This window comes from Schistocerca serialis, chromosome 1 (genome assembly GCF_023864345.2).
Source record: "Schistocerca serialis cubense isolate TAMUIC-IGC-003099 chromosome 1, iqSchSeri2.2, whole genome shotgun sequence".
In the NCBI taxonomy this organism is placed as follows: domain Eukaryota; kingdom Metazoa; phylum Arthropoda; class Insecta; order Orthoptera; family Acrididae; genus Schistocerca; species Schistocerca serialis.
Window position 1 is genome coordinate 522,477,713 of NC_064638.1, and position 14,595 is coordinate 522,492,307.

The window sequence follows — 14,595 nt, forward strand, 5'->3', positions numbered from 1 at the left end:
AACTTTGAGGTTCGCCGATGCCATTGTAATTCTGTCAGAGACAGCAAAGGACTTGGAAGAGCAGTTGAATGGAATGGACAGTGTTTTGAAAGGAGGATATAAGATGAACATCAACAAAAGCAAAACAAGGATAATGGAATGTACTCTAATTAAATCGGGTGATGCTGAGGGAATTAGATTAGGAAATGAGGCACTTAAAGTAGTAAAGGAGTTTTGATATTTGGGGAGCAAAATAACTGATGATGGTCGAAGTAGAGAGAATATAAAATGTAGGCTGGCAATGGCAAGGAAAGCGTTTCTGAAGAAGAGAAATTTGTTAACATCCAGTATTGATTTAAGTGTCAGGAAGTCATTTCTGAAAGTATTCGTATGGAGTGTAGCCATGTATGGAAGTGAAACATGGACGATAAATAGTTTGGACAAGAAGAGAATAGAAGCTTTCGAAATGTGGTGCTACAGAAGAATGCTGAAGATTAGATGGGTAGATCACATAACTAATGAGGAAGTATTGAATAGGATTGGGGAGAAGAGAAGTTTGTGGCACAACTTGACCAGAAGAAGGGATCGGTTGGTAGGACATGTTCTGAGGCATCAAGGGATCACCAATTTAGTATTGGAGGGCAGCGTGGAGGGTAAAAATCGTAGAGGGAGACCAAGAGATGAATACACTAAGCAGATTCAGAAGGATGTAGGTTGCAGTAGGTACTGGGAGATGAAAAAGCTTGCACAGGATAGAGTAGCAAGGAGAGCTGCATCAAACCAGTCTCAGGACTGAAGACCACAACAACAACAATGAACACGTGACTGCGGACTACGTGAGCATATAATGATGGGAGCTCTATTTCTTTCAGTCATTTCCGCCTGCGTTTAGGAAGTCAATCTTTCTGTTATTTTATTTCTTGGTGGAAGGTCTTTTTCTGTTTCCCATTGCTCCACTGCCTGTGGTTTGCTGATTTTACGTGTTGCCTTAAGAACCGTGTTCGGATTTGTTGTTGCCAACAGATATTGTCAGCAGATACAGGCAGGCTGTGAATGTGCTCCTTTATCTGTCTGAAAACTCATTGGTGAGGCCGAAAGCGACCCATGTGCGCAGGTAACTGAAAAGTATCATGTGATAAACGAAGGTTGTAATTTTGTAGCATTCCTTGCCATTTTCGAGACACTTTAATGTTCGTGCTAGTTTATTCTCCTAAAATTTTGTAGTTTAGTTTTCAAATTGATGTATTTAGAAGTACAAACGCTGCTACAAAAGTGTTGCTTCAGAGAAGTGTGACGGCGGGTGGTGGAATTGGCTGAGGGTGTTGGTCGATCCTCACCTAGTGTTGAACTTATGCTACAGGACACCTATTAATGGTCACTGAGAGAGGGTGTGTCCACCCTCCGTGTTTATGTGATCAAAAGTATCCAGGCGCCCTCAAAAATATTTTTTTTTATATTTCGTGCATTATTCTGGCACCCACTGCCAGGTACTCCACATCAGCGACCTCATTAGGCATTAGACACCATGAGGAAGCAGAATGCGGCGCTCTGCGCAACACACGGACTTTAAACGTGTTCAGGTGATTGGGTGTCACTTGTGTCATACGTCGTTACGCGAGATTTCCACACTCCTAAACATCCCTAAGTCCACTGTTTCTGATGTGATAGTCAAGTGGAAACGTGAAGGACACGTGCAGCACAAAAGCGTAAAGACCGACCTCATTTGTTGACTGACAGAGACCGCCGACAGTTGAAGAGCATGGTAATGTGTAACAGGCAGAAACCTTGCCAGACCATCACACAGGAATTCCAAACTGTATCAGGATCTACTGCAAGTACTATGACAGTTAGGCAGGAGGTGAGAAAACTTGGATTTCATGATCAAGTGGCTGCTCATAAGCCACACATCACGCCGGTAAATATCAAACGACGCCTCGCTTGGTGTAAGGAGCGTAAACATTGGACGACTGAACAGTGGAAAAACGTTGTGCGGAGTGACGAATCTCGGTACACAATGTGGCGATCCGATGGCAGGGTGTGGGTATGGCGGATGCCCGGCGAACGTCATCTGCCAGCGTGTGTAGTGCCAATAGTAAAATTCGGAGGCGGTGGTGTTATGATGTGGTCCTGTTTTTCATGGAGGGGCCTTGCATCCCTTGTTGTTTTGCGTGGCACTATCACAGCACAGGCCTACATTGATGTTTTAAGTACTTTCTTGCTTCCCACTGTTGAAGAGCAATTCGGGCATAACGATTGCATCTTTCAACACGATCGAGCACCTGCTCATAATGAACGGCCTGTAGCGGAGTGGTTACATGACAATATCATCCCTGTAATGGACTGGCCTGCACAGAGTCCTGACCTGAATCCTAAAGAACACCTTTGGGATGTTTTGGAACGGCGACTTAGTAACAGGCCTCACCGACCGAAATCGGTACCTCTCCACAGTGCAGCACTACGTGAAGAATGGGCTACCATTCCCCAAGAAACCTTCCAGCACTTGATTGAAAGTATGCCTGCGAGAGAGGAAGCTGTCATCAAGGCTAAGGGTGGGCCAACACCGTATCAAATTCTAGCATGACTGATGGAGGGCGCCACGAACTTGTAAGTCAGTTTCAGCCAGGTGTCCAGATACTTTTGATCATATAGTGTATCTGGATGTATGTGGAGGAACGGCAGTCAATTCTTTCTCAGGAGTCGAAACCGGAGAAGATAGTTATGTGGGACACTAAGGTCTGGAGCGAAGTCGACGTTCTAACTCATCCGATAGGTGTTCCATAGCGTTCAGGTCGGTAGTCTGGACAGGCCAGTGAACAACAGAAATGTCATTACTATCCGCAAACGAAAGCCTCACAGATACTGCCTGTTATGCTGATATGCGCAGTCATCATGTCTGAATTGTCCTTCTACTTTAAACAGTACACATTACTGTAAAAAGTGATCATGTTCTTTCGCATTTAGCGCTTTCTTCAGGCCGCTAAAGATACCACTCCCTAACCACGAAAATCATCCGCATACCTTAAGAGCACAGCGTCCCTACTTCACTGTTGGCACTACACATGATCGCAAGTAACGTTCTCCAGGGATCGCTAAACCCCAACCTTTCCATTATGTTATCACAGTGTCAGCGTGATTGATCACTGCAGATCACTCATTTCCAGTTATCCACTATCAAGTGCCGTCGCTCTCTGTACCACCTCAAGCGTCCCTTGACACTGACCACAAAAATTTGTCCGTTATGAGGAGCTGCTCGGCTATTGTCCTCCGTTATTTTCACGCGGAACGCACAGAAATTGTCCTATGTGGACAGCTGGTAGTATTCTGGAACCCACGGGTGATTCCTTCTGCCGACTTCTTGCGAGTATTTTATGACCACCCTCCGCAGTTGCGACGATCCCAGTCCATCAGAACCTGAGGCCTGCCTGGTCTCGGTTTAGTTGTGGACGTTCCTTCGCGTTTCTACTTGACAGTCACAATACTAACAGTCGACCTGGCCAACTTTAGAAGGATTGAAATGTCCCTGATGGATGTGATACCCAAGTGACAGCTTAGTGCTCGCCGCCCCTTTTTACTTTGGCACGTCCTCCACTCGTGACATTTACGGGTGAATTTACATGGGGATACCGAGATACTTTTGATCCAGAAGTACGGGAGACAGCACCACGGATATGATACACGAACTGGGGTGGCAGTTATTGAAACAAATACATTTTCGCTGCGGCCGGACTTTCTCATGAAATTTCAATCACTAGCTTTCTCCTCAGAGTGTGGAAACAAGTTGTTGGAGCCCTACATAGGGAGAAATGATCATCACAACAAAATAAATCAGAGCTCGCACGGAAAGATATACGTGTTCGTTTTTCTCGCGACCTGTTCGAGAATGGTGATTCGATAAACCATTTGTCCAAGCACTTAATTGTGATTTGCAGAGTAATGATGTAGATGTAGATGCATATCAGATAGTGTACGTGAGCTGACTGTACGTCTATCAGAAATCCATTCCAGCCTGGATTCCGAAACGACAACGAAGAATCACAGAACTCTTTGAGAGCTTCCAATCGAACGCTGTAAAAAAAAAAATAAATAAATAAATAAATAAATAAAAAAAATTAGAAAATTTTCACAATGATGTATACGAAGTCCACAGGGAGATGATCTGAAATTGTTTTGATCCCGTTATGGGCTCCACATCCAGTCCCATACAGTTGCCTTCCGAGTGATAGGTTCAATTTTGCGTAAACATTGTTACTCTCTTTTCTAATAAAAAAAAATGGTTCAAATGGCTCTGAGCACTACGGGACTAACATCTGAGGTCATCAGTCCCCTAGAACTTACAACTACTTAAACCTAACGACATCACACACACCCATGCCCAAGGCAGGATTCGAACCTGCGCCGTAGCGGTCGCGCGGTTCCAGACTGTAGCGCCTAGAATCGCTTGCCCACTTCGGCCAGCTTTTCTTTTCTATTCTTCCCTCCACAACTGCAGTTAGTGTTACCTGAACGAAATGCCACAGTTTTCTTATTTAAATCATTTGCACGATAATACAACGAAGAAAATTTACAGATGCGTCTTTCACAAACAGATAAGTGCGTGGAATGTCTGCGACATGGAACTAAATTATTATAACGGGGCCACGCTTGCGTAAGGCGTGTAAGTAGCTCCTCCGGACACCCGGGGCTCTCTCCAGTTCCGTGTGATATGGTGGCCAGGCAGGCAGTTGTTTTCCGACAGCCAATCAGCGCGACGCGACAGTCGGTGATAAGGCGGTGCGCGCCTCCCAGACCTCCCTGTGTGGCCGACCTCCCCGAACCGTGAGCAATAGAGCAGCCAGTACGCCAGCAGGCACCGAGGGATACAGGCGCTACCTAACCATGTCTGTCGTACGAGTAACAGCGCGCGCCTTCTCCACGGCGAGATGTCTTCTCAAAGGTGCGTGAAGGCTTCGTCTACTGCTTTTAGTGAGACATTTCCTACTATGATTCTCTCAGCACAGCCTAATTTAATTCGACTACATTCCATTTTCAATACTCTGTGCGGTATACGTTACTGCCGTGGTCTTCTGTCCTAATACTGTTTTGTTGCAGATCTCCACGCTAGTCGATCCGTGCAAGCCCACTGATCTCTACACAATTACCGCAACCTATACTCATAAGAACCTGCTTACTATACTCAAGAGTAACTATCTCTCTATAATTCGCACCCAGTTGAAACCTCTTCATTACCAACTTAGCCATTCGGGAATGGCATCAGGCTGTATTTGTCACCGTTCCCTTTCTTTAATCAAAATGTGCCACGAACTTCTTTTCATCCCAATTCCATTTCGTATCTCCTCATCAGTTATCTGATCTACGCATCTAATCTTCACCATTCTCCGGGAACACCATGTTCCAGAAACTTTCATTCCCCTCTTCTCTACACTGTTTAGCCGGCCGGGGTGGCCAAGCGGTTAAAGGCGCTACAGTCGCAGGTTCGAATCCTGCCTCGGGCATGGATGTGTGTGATGTCCTTAGGTTAGTTAGGTTTAAGTAGTTCTAAGTTCTAGGGGACTGATGACCTTCGAAGTTAAGTCCCATAGTGCTCAGAGCCATTTGAACCATTTTCTACACTGTTTATCCCACACATTTCGCTTCCCTACAATGTCTTCAGAAAATACTTCCTGACTATTAAGAATATATTTGATGTTAGAAACTTTGTCTTTTTCAGAAATATCTTTCTTGCTGTACCCAGTCTGCATTTTATTACTCTGCACTTTGGCCATCATCAGTTACTTTGCTCACCAAATAGCAAATCTCGTCCTCTATTTTTAATGCATCATTTCCTAATTTAATTCTCTCAGCATCGCCTGATTTAATTTGACTTCATTCCATTACCCTACTTTTACTTTCGTTGATGTCCGTCTTATAGCCTCTTTTCAAGACACTGCACATTTCATTCAACTGCACTTCCAAGTCCTTTGAGATCTCTGAGAGAATATTACCATGTCGTTCGCATACTTCAAAGTTCTCTTTCTTTTTTTCTCCCTGAACTAGTTCCCTGTCCGTCTTCCCCTTGATTTCCTACATAGCATGATCCAAGTTCAAACTGAAAATGTCGGTGATAGGACACAGCCCTGTCTCACTCCATTCTGAACTACTGCCCTTCTTTCATATCCGACTATAACACTTATAATCTGGTTTCTGTACAAGATGTAGATAAACTTTCGCTGACTGTATTGCATCCCTGCTACCTTCAGCTTTTCAACCAGTGCTTTCCAGTCAATATCGTCAAAAGATTTGTCTATAAATACTGTAAACGTTAGTTTCTCTTTCTTTAACCTAACGTCTAAGATAAGTCATAGGATCAGTATTGCCTCGCGTTTTTCCTACATTTCTCCGAAAATAAGAGCGATATTCCCGAGCTTGGCTTCTACCCTTCTTTGCATTCTTCTGTAAATAATTCGCGTCAGTACTTTGCAACCATGACTTATTATTCTGATGGTTTGGTAACTGTAATTGTATCAAAAAGTCAACAACATATTTCAGCCATTCCAATTGTTTGACACACTGTAGTGATGGGTCGTGTACACCTTTTCGCTTCCTTGTCACGGTAGCAGAAGCACAAACATCAGACGCTTATTGAACCCTCATAGGTATAAAACTGATCATTCTCCTGAATCAGTGTTACAACTCTGCTTCTGCTAAATTACCTCACATTTCGTATATTAAAAATTAATGTTGATTTCAGGAAAATACAAACGTATCGCGGAAATATTTCGTATTTCTTCCTAAAGGAGAAAACGGCCAGCAACCTGTTCTGATATTAATAAAACTTGAAGAACGTTTCTAAGTGCTATAAAATAGGAAGTCTTCAGTACACTTTTCTGCAACAACGTTACGGAGCTCTTCGTAAAATGTGCAGTGCAAACTTTGTTGTTATAACTGTACGTCCTGTTGTGTTTTTTTCTTCTCATCTCAATCTTTACCTCGCAATGAGCTTGGCTAAAACAATCTCACGTTATCCATCTCCTCGTTGCCTTCTTCCTCCCTTGCACTTATGCTACGGTGGTGCAGGATATGCTGTTTGCTGTGAACACTTTCTAATTTTGAATAATGCTGTGTTATTTCTGTGGTCGTATGTAATTATTACCGCCGCGCCGTTTGTTAGACACAACATAGGAAGAAACGTCGTGAACATTATCCACCTTGCGAATCGTGTACATGTCTTTTTGTATGTTTTCCACGACTTAACTGTTTATGAGACTTATATTGGAACCAGCCCGTCATTGTACCAAACGTTGTTAATTCCGCTTGAGGATTGCAGCCAAGTCTCGCACGCCTCCGGAAACCGTCGCATTGCTACGCTTGTGAGCACAACAGTCGTTCTATATCAAAGACTTGTGCAATGTAGAATGTTTTAAGTTACCTCTAACTTACATTATTGCGAACCTTTTGACATACACTCTGTAATATGATAATATCAAACTGGAGCGATCTCCGTTTCCAGATACTATTGTGCTAACTCCGATTTCGAGTTGAAGGTAATCCGACGAGGAACATAATACAGTTTCTTCGTTTCTATTCTGTTCTACAATCTCACGTGTGAAAATATGGTCTTGGCAGACGAGATATTGATTAGCAAGTACTTCTACCTACCTCTGGAGTATCTGTCGAGAATGGAAAAAGAAAAGGGTTACGGACGTGTCAGAAAAACCATTTCGGTATTGCCTGGAGTGTTGTAGAAAAACTGCAATAATAACAATTCAAGATACAGGCAATTATACCTCAATTCCGCAATTTTCGGCCAAGGATATTTCGTTTCGAAGTCTTTACGCGCAAAGACAGTAATCACAAGACCTTATCGTTTCCAAGACTTATTCCAATTCCTGAAGTCGCTATTATGACGCCTGAAACGTGAACTTCCGTCGGAAGCTGTCTTGATGAGAGTGATGATCAACGTAACTTTCAAGTCGACAACTACTTTGTACACTCGTACCTGTTAGTTATGCCGTATTATTATTATTGTATTATTATTACTGTGTTTTTAGAACATTCTGTATGATGGCTCCTGTTCTGTCTTGAGCGGAGTGTTTATGTTTTGTCATGTAGATCTCTGCGGTGAGTGGTCGTGATTGTAGTACCGCGTTTTTCGTATCGACGGTTGCAGGGAGAGGGCCAGAAGCGATGCCAGCGTTTAGTCCGCTCTACTCGAGTAGTGGCACTCTGGCCGATAGGCCTAACGCTACAGGAAATCAGATGGTCGGATGACTGAACATTTCGTTGCTCAGTGCGTCGAAACAGCAGAGACAAGTGTGTGCGACCTGTCCGCTCTACTCGGCAAAGTCCGCTGTGCAGGGAGTGACCTGACTGCGCGTGCGCACTGCAGTGCTCAGTTGTTATTACAGGATTTTATTACGTATTTGTCTCACCGAGAAGTTTCTATAATAAAATAAACTCCATTATTCTTTCTTGTTGACGTTTTCAAAGCAGAAAAATTTACGAACAAGAATATTTCAAGAAGGGTCTGAATATGGCAAAAAGGAGGGACATGACGATCAACATCGCATTGTGTACAGCATTAAACTGATTAATTTCATTTTTTATTCTTGTTGCACACGTAGCTTCTTTTCCAAGTAGGCTTTCTTTTATTGAGGGTTCAACAGCGCTTGGAAAGTGACTTCCTCCAAGTCGTCATGGATTTTCCTCGCCAGATCGACTCATTTAGTAATTTCCTTTTTTCGGGGTTATTTCTTTAAAATCTCACGAATGAGGCTGAGCTGGAATTCGGCGATTCGAGTACTGATTCAGAAACATACCTATAACGTAACAAGGGAATTTGGTGCGCATATGTCTGAGGTACAGAAAATGGTTTTCTTACCATTTTACTGTTTGGCGAATACATTCCTCTTAGCTAAGTAAGATACAGTGGGCGCTATTCGTCCACTACACTCATAGTCTCGTTTTACCCAACGGAAATTTTGGTTTCAGTTTTTACGAAATTGGTTTGGCAGTCCATTTTCCTACATAATGTAAGTTCAGCTGTATGGATGTGGTTAACAGACATGACTGTCTTTTGTTATAACATGTCACAAATATTTACTGAGGCGACTTCTAAACATATAATTCCGACGTTAGCACTCTTTACTCGATCAGCTACCGTCGCATACACAGTCAAGCGAAAAATTTTCGACACTGGATCCATAAAAAATTTAAAAAAAACGTTAAGACGGTAGTTTTACTGCTTCAGGTGTGTTGCATAGTCTCACGCTTGAGTAAAGAGCTCAGACCGTTCGAAACTGTCAGGAAAGACCTACTGTGGGTTGGTATTCAACTCGCGCTTGACATTGGCATGAATGTAGTTTCCTTTTGCAAATCGTTGGCAATTCATGTGAATTTCTGTACTTTGTCGTTTTGTAATAGGTTCTTATGTAACACCAAGTCTCGTAAGCCACGATGAGTTTTTTTCAGAAAAGAAGTCAACGTTTTACATTTCAGTCAAATCGGGCAAATTCGCACGCGTCGTTCGTTTATTTCGGGGGTCAGGGTGTACGGGACAAAGTTTGCACCCATTTTTCTTTCAGAACGTTTTGAAGAACGTCTTGAACACGTGATTTAGAGACGTTGCTCCATTGCGAATTGTGACACAACGACGCTGACACCTTACTGGTCGCACGTCCACTGCTTAGCATTGCCTGCGCACAACCGACTGGTCGAGCGCGCATCTGTTATTCACAGTTGTTAGTTCAATCTGTCACCGTAGTTACTGCGCGGACATCGCTTATAAGCCAGAAAAAAAATCAGTCTCGGAACATTTTGGACAGACGGTGTACACACGTTGCTACCGCTAGAGGCACGCGGGTTGTGCACGGATATACAGGGTGTATCAAAAAGAATCATCCGATTTGGCACGTCTATATTTCTGAAACTAATGAACATATGCAATGAATTTTGTTTTTTCATTAACGGGAAACTCAAAAAGTTCTTTTTCATAGCTTTTCCTAGGTGTCCAATATGCCCCCCTTAAGGTGCACGGCGTATGTCAATGCGGTATTCAAATTGTTTCCACACTGCAGCGAGCATGTCTTGAGTTACAGCTTCCACAGCTGCTGTATGCGATGTCTCAGTTCATTCACTGTTGTTGTTAACGGTGGCTCATAAACAGAGTCTTTTATAAAACCCCACAAGGAATAATCACAGTCAGGTCCGGCGGCCTTGGAGGCCAGTAATGTAAGGCTGAATCATTTGGTCCAGTGCGACCGATCCATCTTTTAGTAATCCTTTGGTTTAAAAATTTCCGAACTTCCAGATGCCAGTGTTACTATCTGGCGGGAACCATGTAAAACTCGAGAGTTTGCTCTTCCCAACAGTACGTTGTTCACGCACGTATCTCAAATACCATAATCGTTATGATCTTTTTAAATCGGATGATTCATTTTGATACACCCTGTATAAATAGCTGGCAGTTAAAGCGTTGAACAGCGTTACTTATAATCAATCCAAGAGGTGTTACTGAGTGGCATACGATTTAATACAGAATAATGACGCGCAGTCGGCTGACGGTGAATGCAACCACTTCTTGTCTCCCCGACAGTCCAAAACTTGTGGTGCAAATTTCATGGACCTTCTGGTTTAGAAACGGTTAGCTTCGTGTCTACGAGTGGCGACCTCGGTAAGCAGAAGGCTTGTAGCGACTTGGTGTGGAATTTCTCTATAGCCTATGTTGATTTCTGTTCCAAGTTGTTCCTGTTTGCGCTGTAGCAAAATGGAGATATGAAGAGAGCCAATATTGTTTCATTCGTATGTCGCAGAAGCAATTAAGGCAGCGAACGAAATATGCCGAAGGGCAATAAGTGGCAAGGGAATATTTACGAATGGTAAGTTTCGTAGACGTCATAGACCTGTTGACCGAAAGGAAGCAAAAATAATAAGACTTCATGAATGGAAAGGGCATCACACCTGGTGCGTATTTAAAACAAGCTTAGACGAATATGATGAAGAATGGCAGAAATAGCTTGTATAAAATCGAACTGGAGAATAAATAGTAGAAGGGATCGTGATATAATTATCGTATCTAGGAAATAGTATTTCGTACGACGACAGAAGCGGGTGTAAGAAGACGATTCGTACAGATGAAGATAGTTTTCTTTCAGCAACAGCTTGACTGGTACCGAATACTGACACGGATCTGAGAAATAGGTTCCTGAGAGTGTATATCTGGACCACAGCCTTGTACGGAAATGAAACCCAGAGAAGAGGAAACTGGGAACATGTGGAAATTTGATGCAAGAGAAAGGTATCAAAAATGAACTGAGCTGATGAGGTAAGTAATAGAGACCTACGAGAGAGAATCAGCCAGGAAAATGAGTCTAAGAAAATCTATTACCCTAACAAGGTTCAGATGACTGAGGCATCTGATAAGATATATAGCACTAGTATTATCACTGGAACAAGCAGTAGAACAGAAAATTGCGTGGGCAGAGAAAAAGAGTGGAATATGTGAAACGTATTAGAAAAGATACTGGTTGCGATGACTACGTAGAAATTATCAGCAGGACAGCACATGCACTGACTAACAAAAACTGAAGTACCAAGAAGACATGGTCCGACGTCAATGCACATTTACGCAAGCTGCCTAAAGGTGTGTGGCGGAGGATACTTCTGGTATCACTAACTGATCACCCTTACCCTGTTCCGCTCGAAATGCCGCATGGGCGGAATGATTGTCAATAAACCTTTGTATTATCTCCAATTTTTTCTTCGCTGTCATTTGAGGCGAACAATATGTTGTCCGACCCTTCTCGGAAAATGCCCTCTCGAAATTTCAATAATAAACCTCTCTGTGATGCAGAATGCCTCTCTTGTAACGTCTGCCACTGGTGTTTTTTGAGTATCTCTGTAGCGCTGTCGCCTGGACTAAACGATCCCGTGACGAAACGCACCGCTCTTCGCTGTCTCTCCTATCTGACGAGGATCTCATATTGATGAACTGTACTCAAGAATTGGTCGAACGAGCGCCTTATAAAAGTCTCTCCTTTTGTGGAAGACTTACATTTCCTTAAGATTCTTCCTACGACTCTCAGCTGGTTTGATGCTGCCCGCCACGAATTCCTCTCCCGTCTCCAGTGCCAAACTTTTCATCTCAGAGTAGAACATTCAACCTGCGTCTTCATATATTTGCTGGATGTATTTCAGTCTCTTAGCCTCTACAGCTCCCTCTAGTACCATAGATGCTATACCCTGATGTCTTAATACATATCATATAATCCTGTCCCTTCTTCTTCTTAGTCTTTTCCATGTCTTCCTTTCCTCGCCGATTCTGCGCAGAATCTCCTCGTTTCTTACCTTATGAGTCCGCCTAATTTTCAACATTCTTTTGTAGCAAGACATTTAAAACGCATAGATTCTCTTCTGTTTCGGTTTTCACACAGTTCATGTTTAACTACCACATAATTCTGTGCTCCAAACGTACAATCGCAGAAATTTCTTCCTCAAATTACGGCCTATGTTCGATACTAGTAGATCTCTCTCGGCCAGGAATGCTATTTTTGCCAGTGCTAGTCTGCTTTTGATATCCTCCTTGCTCCGTCTTGCGTTGGTTATTTTGCTGCCTAGGTAGTAGAATTCCTTAACATCATCTAAATCATGACCGTCAATCCTGATGTTAAGTTTGTCACTGTTCTCATTTCTGCTATTTCTCATTACTTTCATCCTTCTTCGATTTACTCTCAATTCATATTCCGTATCGTTAGGCTGTTCATTCCTTTCAACAGATCATGTAATTCTCATTGACTCTGACTGACGATAGCAATATCATCAGCAAGTCGTACCACTGATATCCTATCACACTTTGAATTTTAATTCCATTCCTGAACCTTTCTTTTATTTCCATCATTGCTTTTATGTGGTAATTCCACGTAAGGTCGCTCTGTATACTTACTCCTACATATTTTACGGTAGATACTTTTTCCAGCAATTTGTCATCATTAATGTAGTTGTACAGTAGTAGACTTCTTTTCACATGTATACGCAATATGTTACGTTTATTCACAATCCTAGTGAACTGCCAGATCCTGCACCATTCATCAGTCCTCTGAGGTTATTCTGCAAATCGATATTGCTTCTGCGCTGCTACTTTCCTATAGTCAACCCCATCATCTGTAAACAGTCTTAAAGAGATTCCAGCGCTTTCTGCTGGATCACTTATATATACTATAAACAGTGGCAGTCCTTTCACACTGCCTTTGAGTACTACCGAAATTATCTTTACATCTCTCGATGTAGTTCCGTCATGGGTGACGCGATGAATTCAACCCCTAGTAAAGCTTCAATCAGTCGCAAATCTGGTACGATACTCGATAAGCTCCTAGTTTTTTCACTAATTGGCTGTATGGGACGCTGTCAAACGTAAATTCACACATGTTCACGGCACTGGAGGGTATGTAAATGCAGTTGGAATTCTGTGTGAGAGGCATAACGGCCACCAGAGTGCAAAAGTGTTGTTACCAGGTCTGGTTGGTATATAAACGGCGTCACATAGGTCGTTTCTCATTAAAGCAATCATGGAATAAATTTGCTTAGTACATCTTTCGCGCTTTTGTTAGGCTACGTATCCAGTGCACCTCGACTTAAATTTAGTTAGTACCATCCTGAATCCTGTGGTTTCTTCTTTCCCTTCCCTTCTTGTAATTCCGAATATGGTGTTTCCACTGCTTGTGGGACGAATATCGATCTCTGGTTCGTTTGTGTGCTTCAAATACATAGTTCCGGAGTGTGCCACACGAACAGAATACATGCTTATTTTCCTTTCTAGACTACACACGAGTTTACGTCTGGATATGGCGTCAGACTCCTGAAATAAGTGCCGAGAAATTTTTATTACCATCTTTATTTCATTCATTGGTCATCATTTTTTGGTTGCCACTATTGACGAATACTTCTTCCAATCCTGTAAAATTTTATTCTCTTACTTGTGGATAGTAAATAAACATCGGTTGGAACTACTGTAGTTAATTTCATTCCCACTTTCATACTTAATCAACTAAGTTCTTACCTCATCTGTTGAGATTATTCTGCAGACGAAGTGAAAACGTAATCCTGAAATCCAATATGATTCACAGAAGTTCTGTTGATGCATTTGTGCGTCTTGTAGCCAGCTTCCATCAGTCTTCTTGAGTTTTGGTCATACATCAGGATGGCAATCGGAGCTTCTGATGTAGTGTGGGATACATGGCATGACGTTTCACAGTTATTAGGACGATATGGAGTGTTACACTCTACTAGGTAGATGTCTGCAATACAGTTGCTCATCAGTGTATACTATCCTTCATCTTCATTTTTTATGATGCAGGAGAAACACATAAAATTGTTCTAGAAATATATACCGGCATCTATGGATAGACCTAGGAACAAAACAGGTCGCCGGCAGGAGTGGCCGAGCGGTTCTAGGCGCTACAGTCAGGAACCGTGCGACCGCTACGGTCGCAGGTTCGAATCCTCCCTCGGGTATGGATGTGTGTTATGTCCTTAGGTTAGTTAGGTTTAAGTAGTTCTAAGTTCTAGAGGACTGATGACCACAGCAGTTAAGTCCCATAGTGCTCAGTGCCATTTGAGCCATAGCCAAAACAGGTCACGAATAAA

The 14,595-nt window shown here is 42.6% G+C and overlaps 1 protein-coding gene across 1 annotated transcript in view; it reads left to right on the forward strand.

Moving 5' to 3' along the window:
* The first annotated feature begins 4,782 nt into the window (after positions 1–4,782).
* The window catches only part of LOC126457784 (ornithine aminotransferase, mitochondrial), a 79,581-nt gene continuing 69,768 nt past the window's right edge, over positions 4,783–14,595 (forward strand). The window contains exon 1 of the mRNA XM_050094380.1: positions 4,783–4,912. Within this exon, the coding sequence (XP_049950337.1) occupies positions 4,855–4,912 (58 nt within the window). The 5' untranslated portion in view covers positions 4,783–4,854. The remainder of the gene's footprint in view (positions 4,913–14,595) is intronic.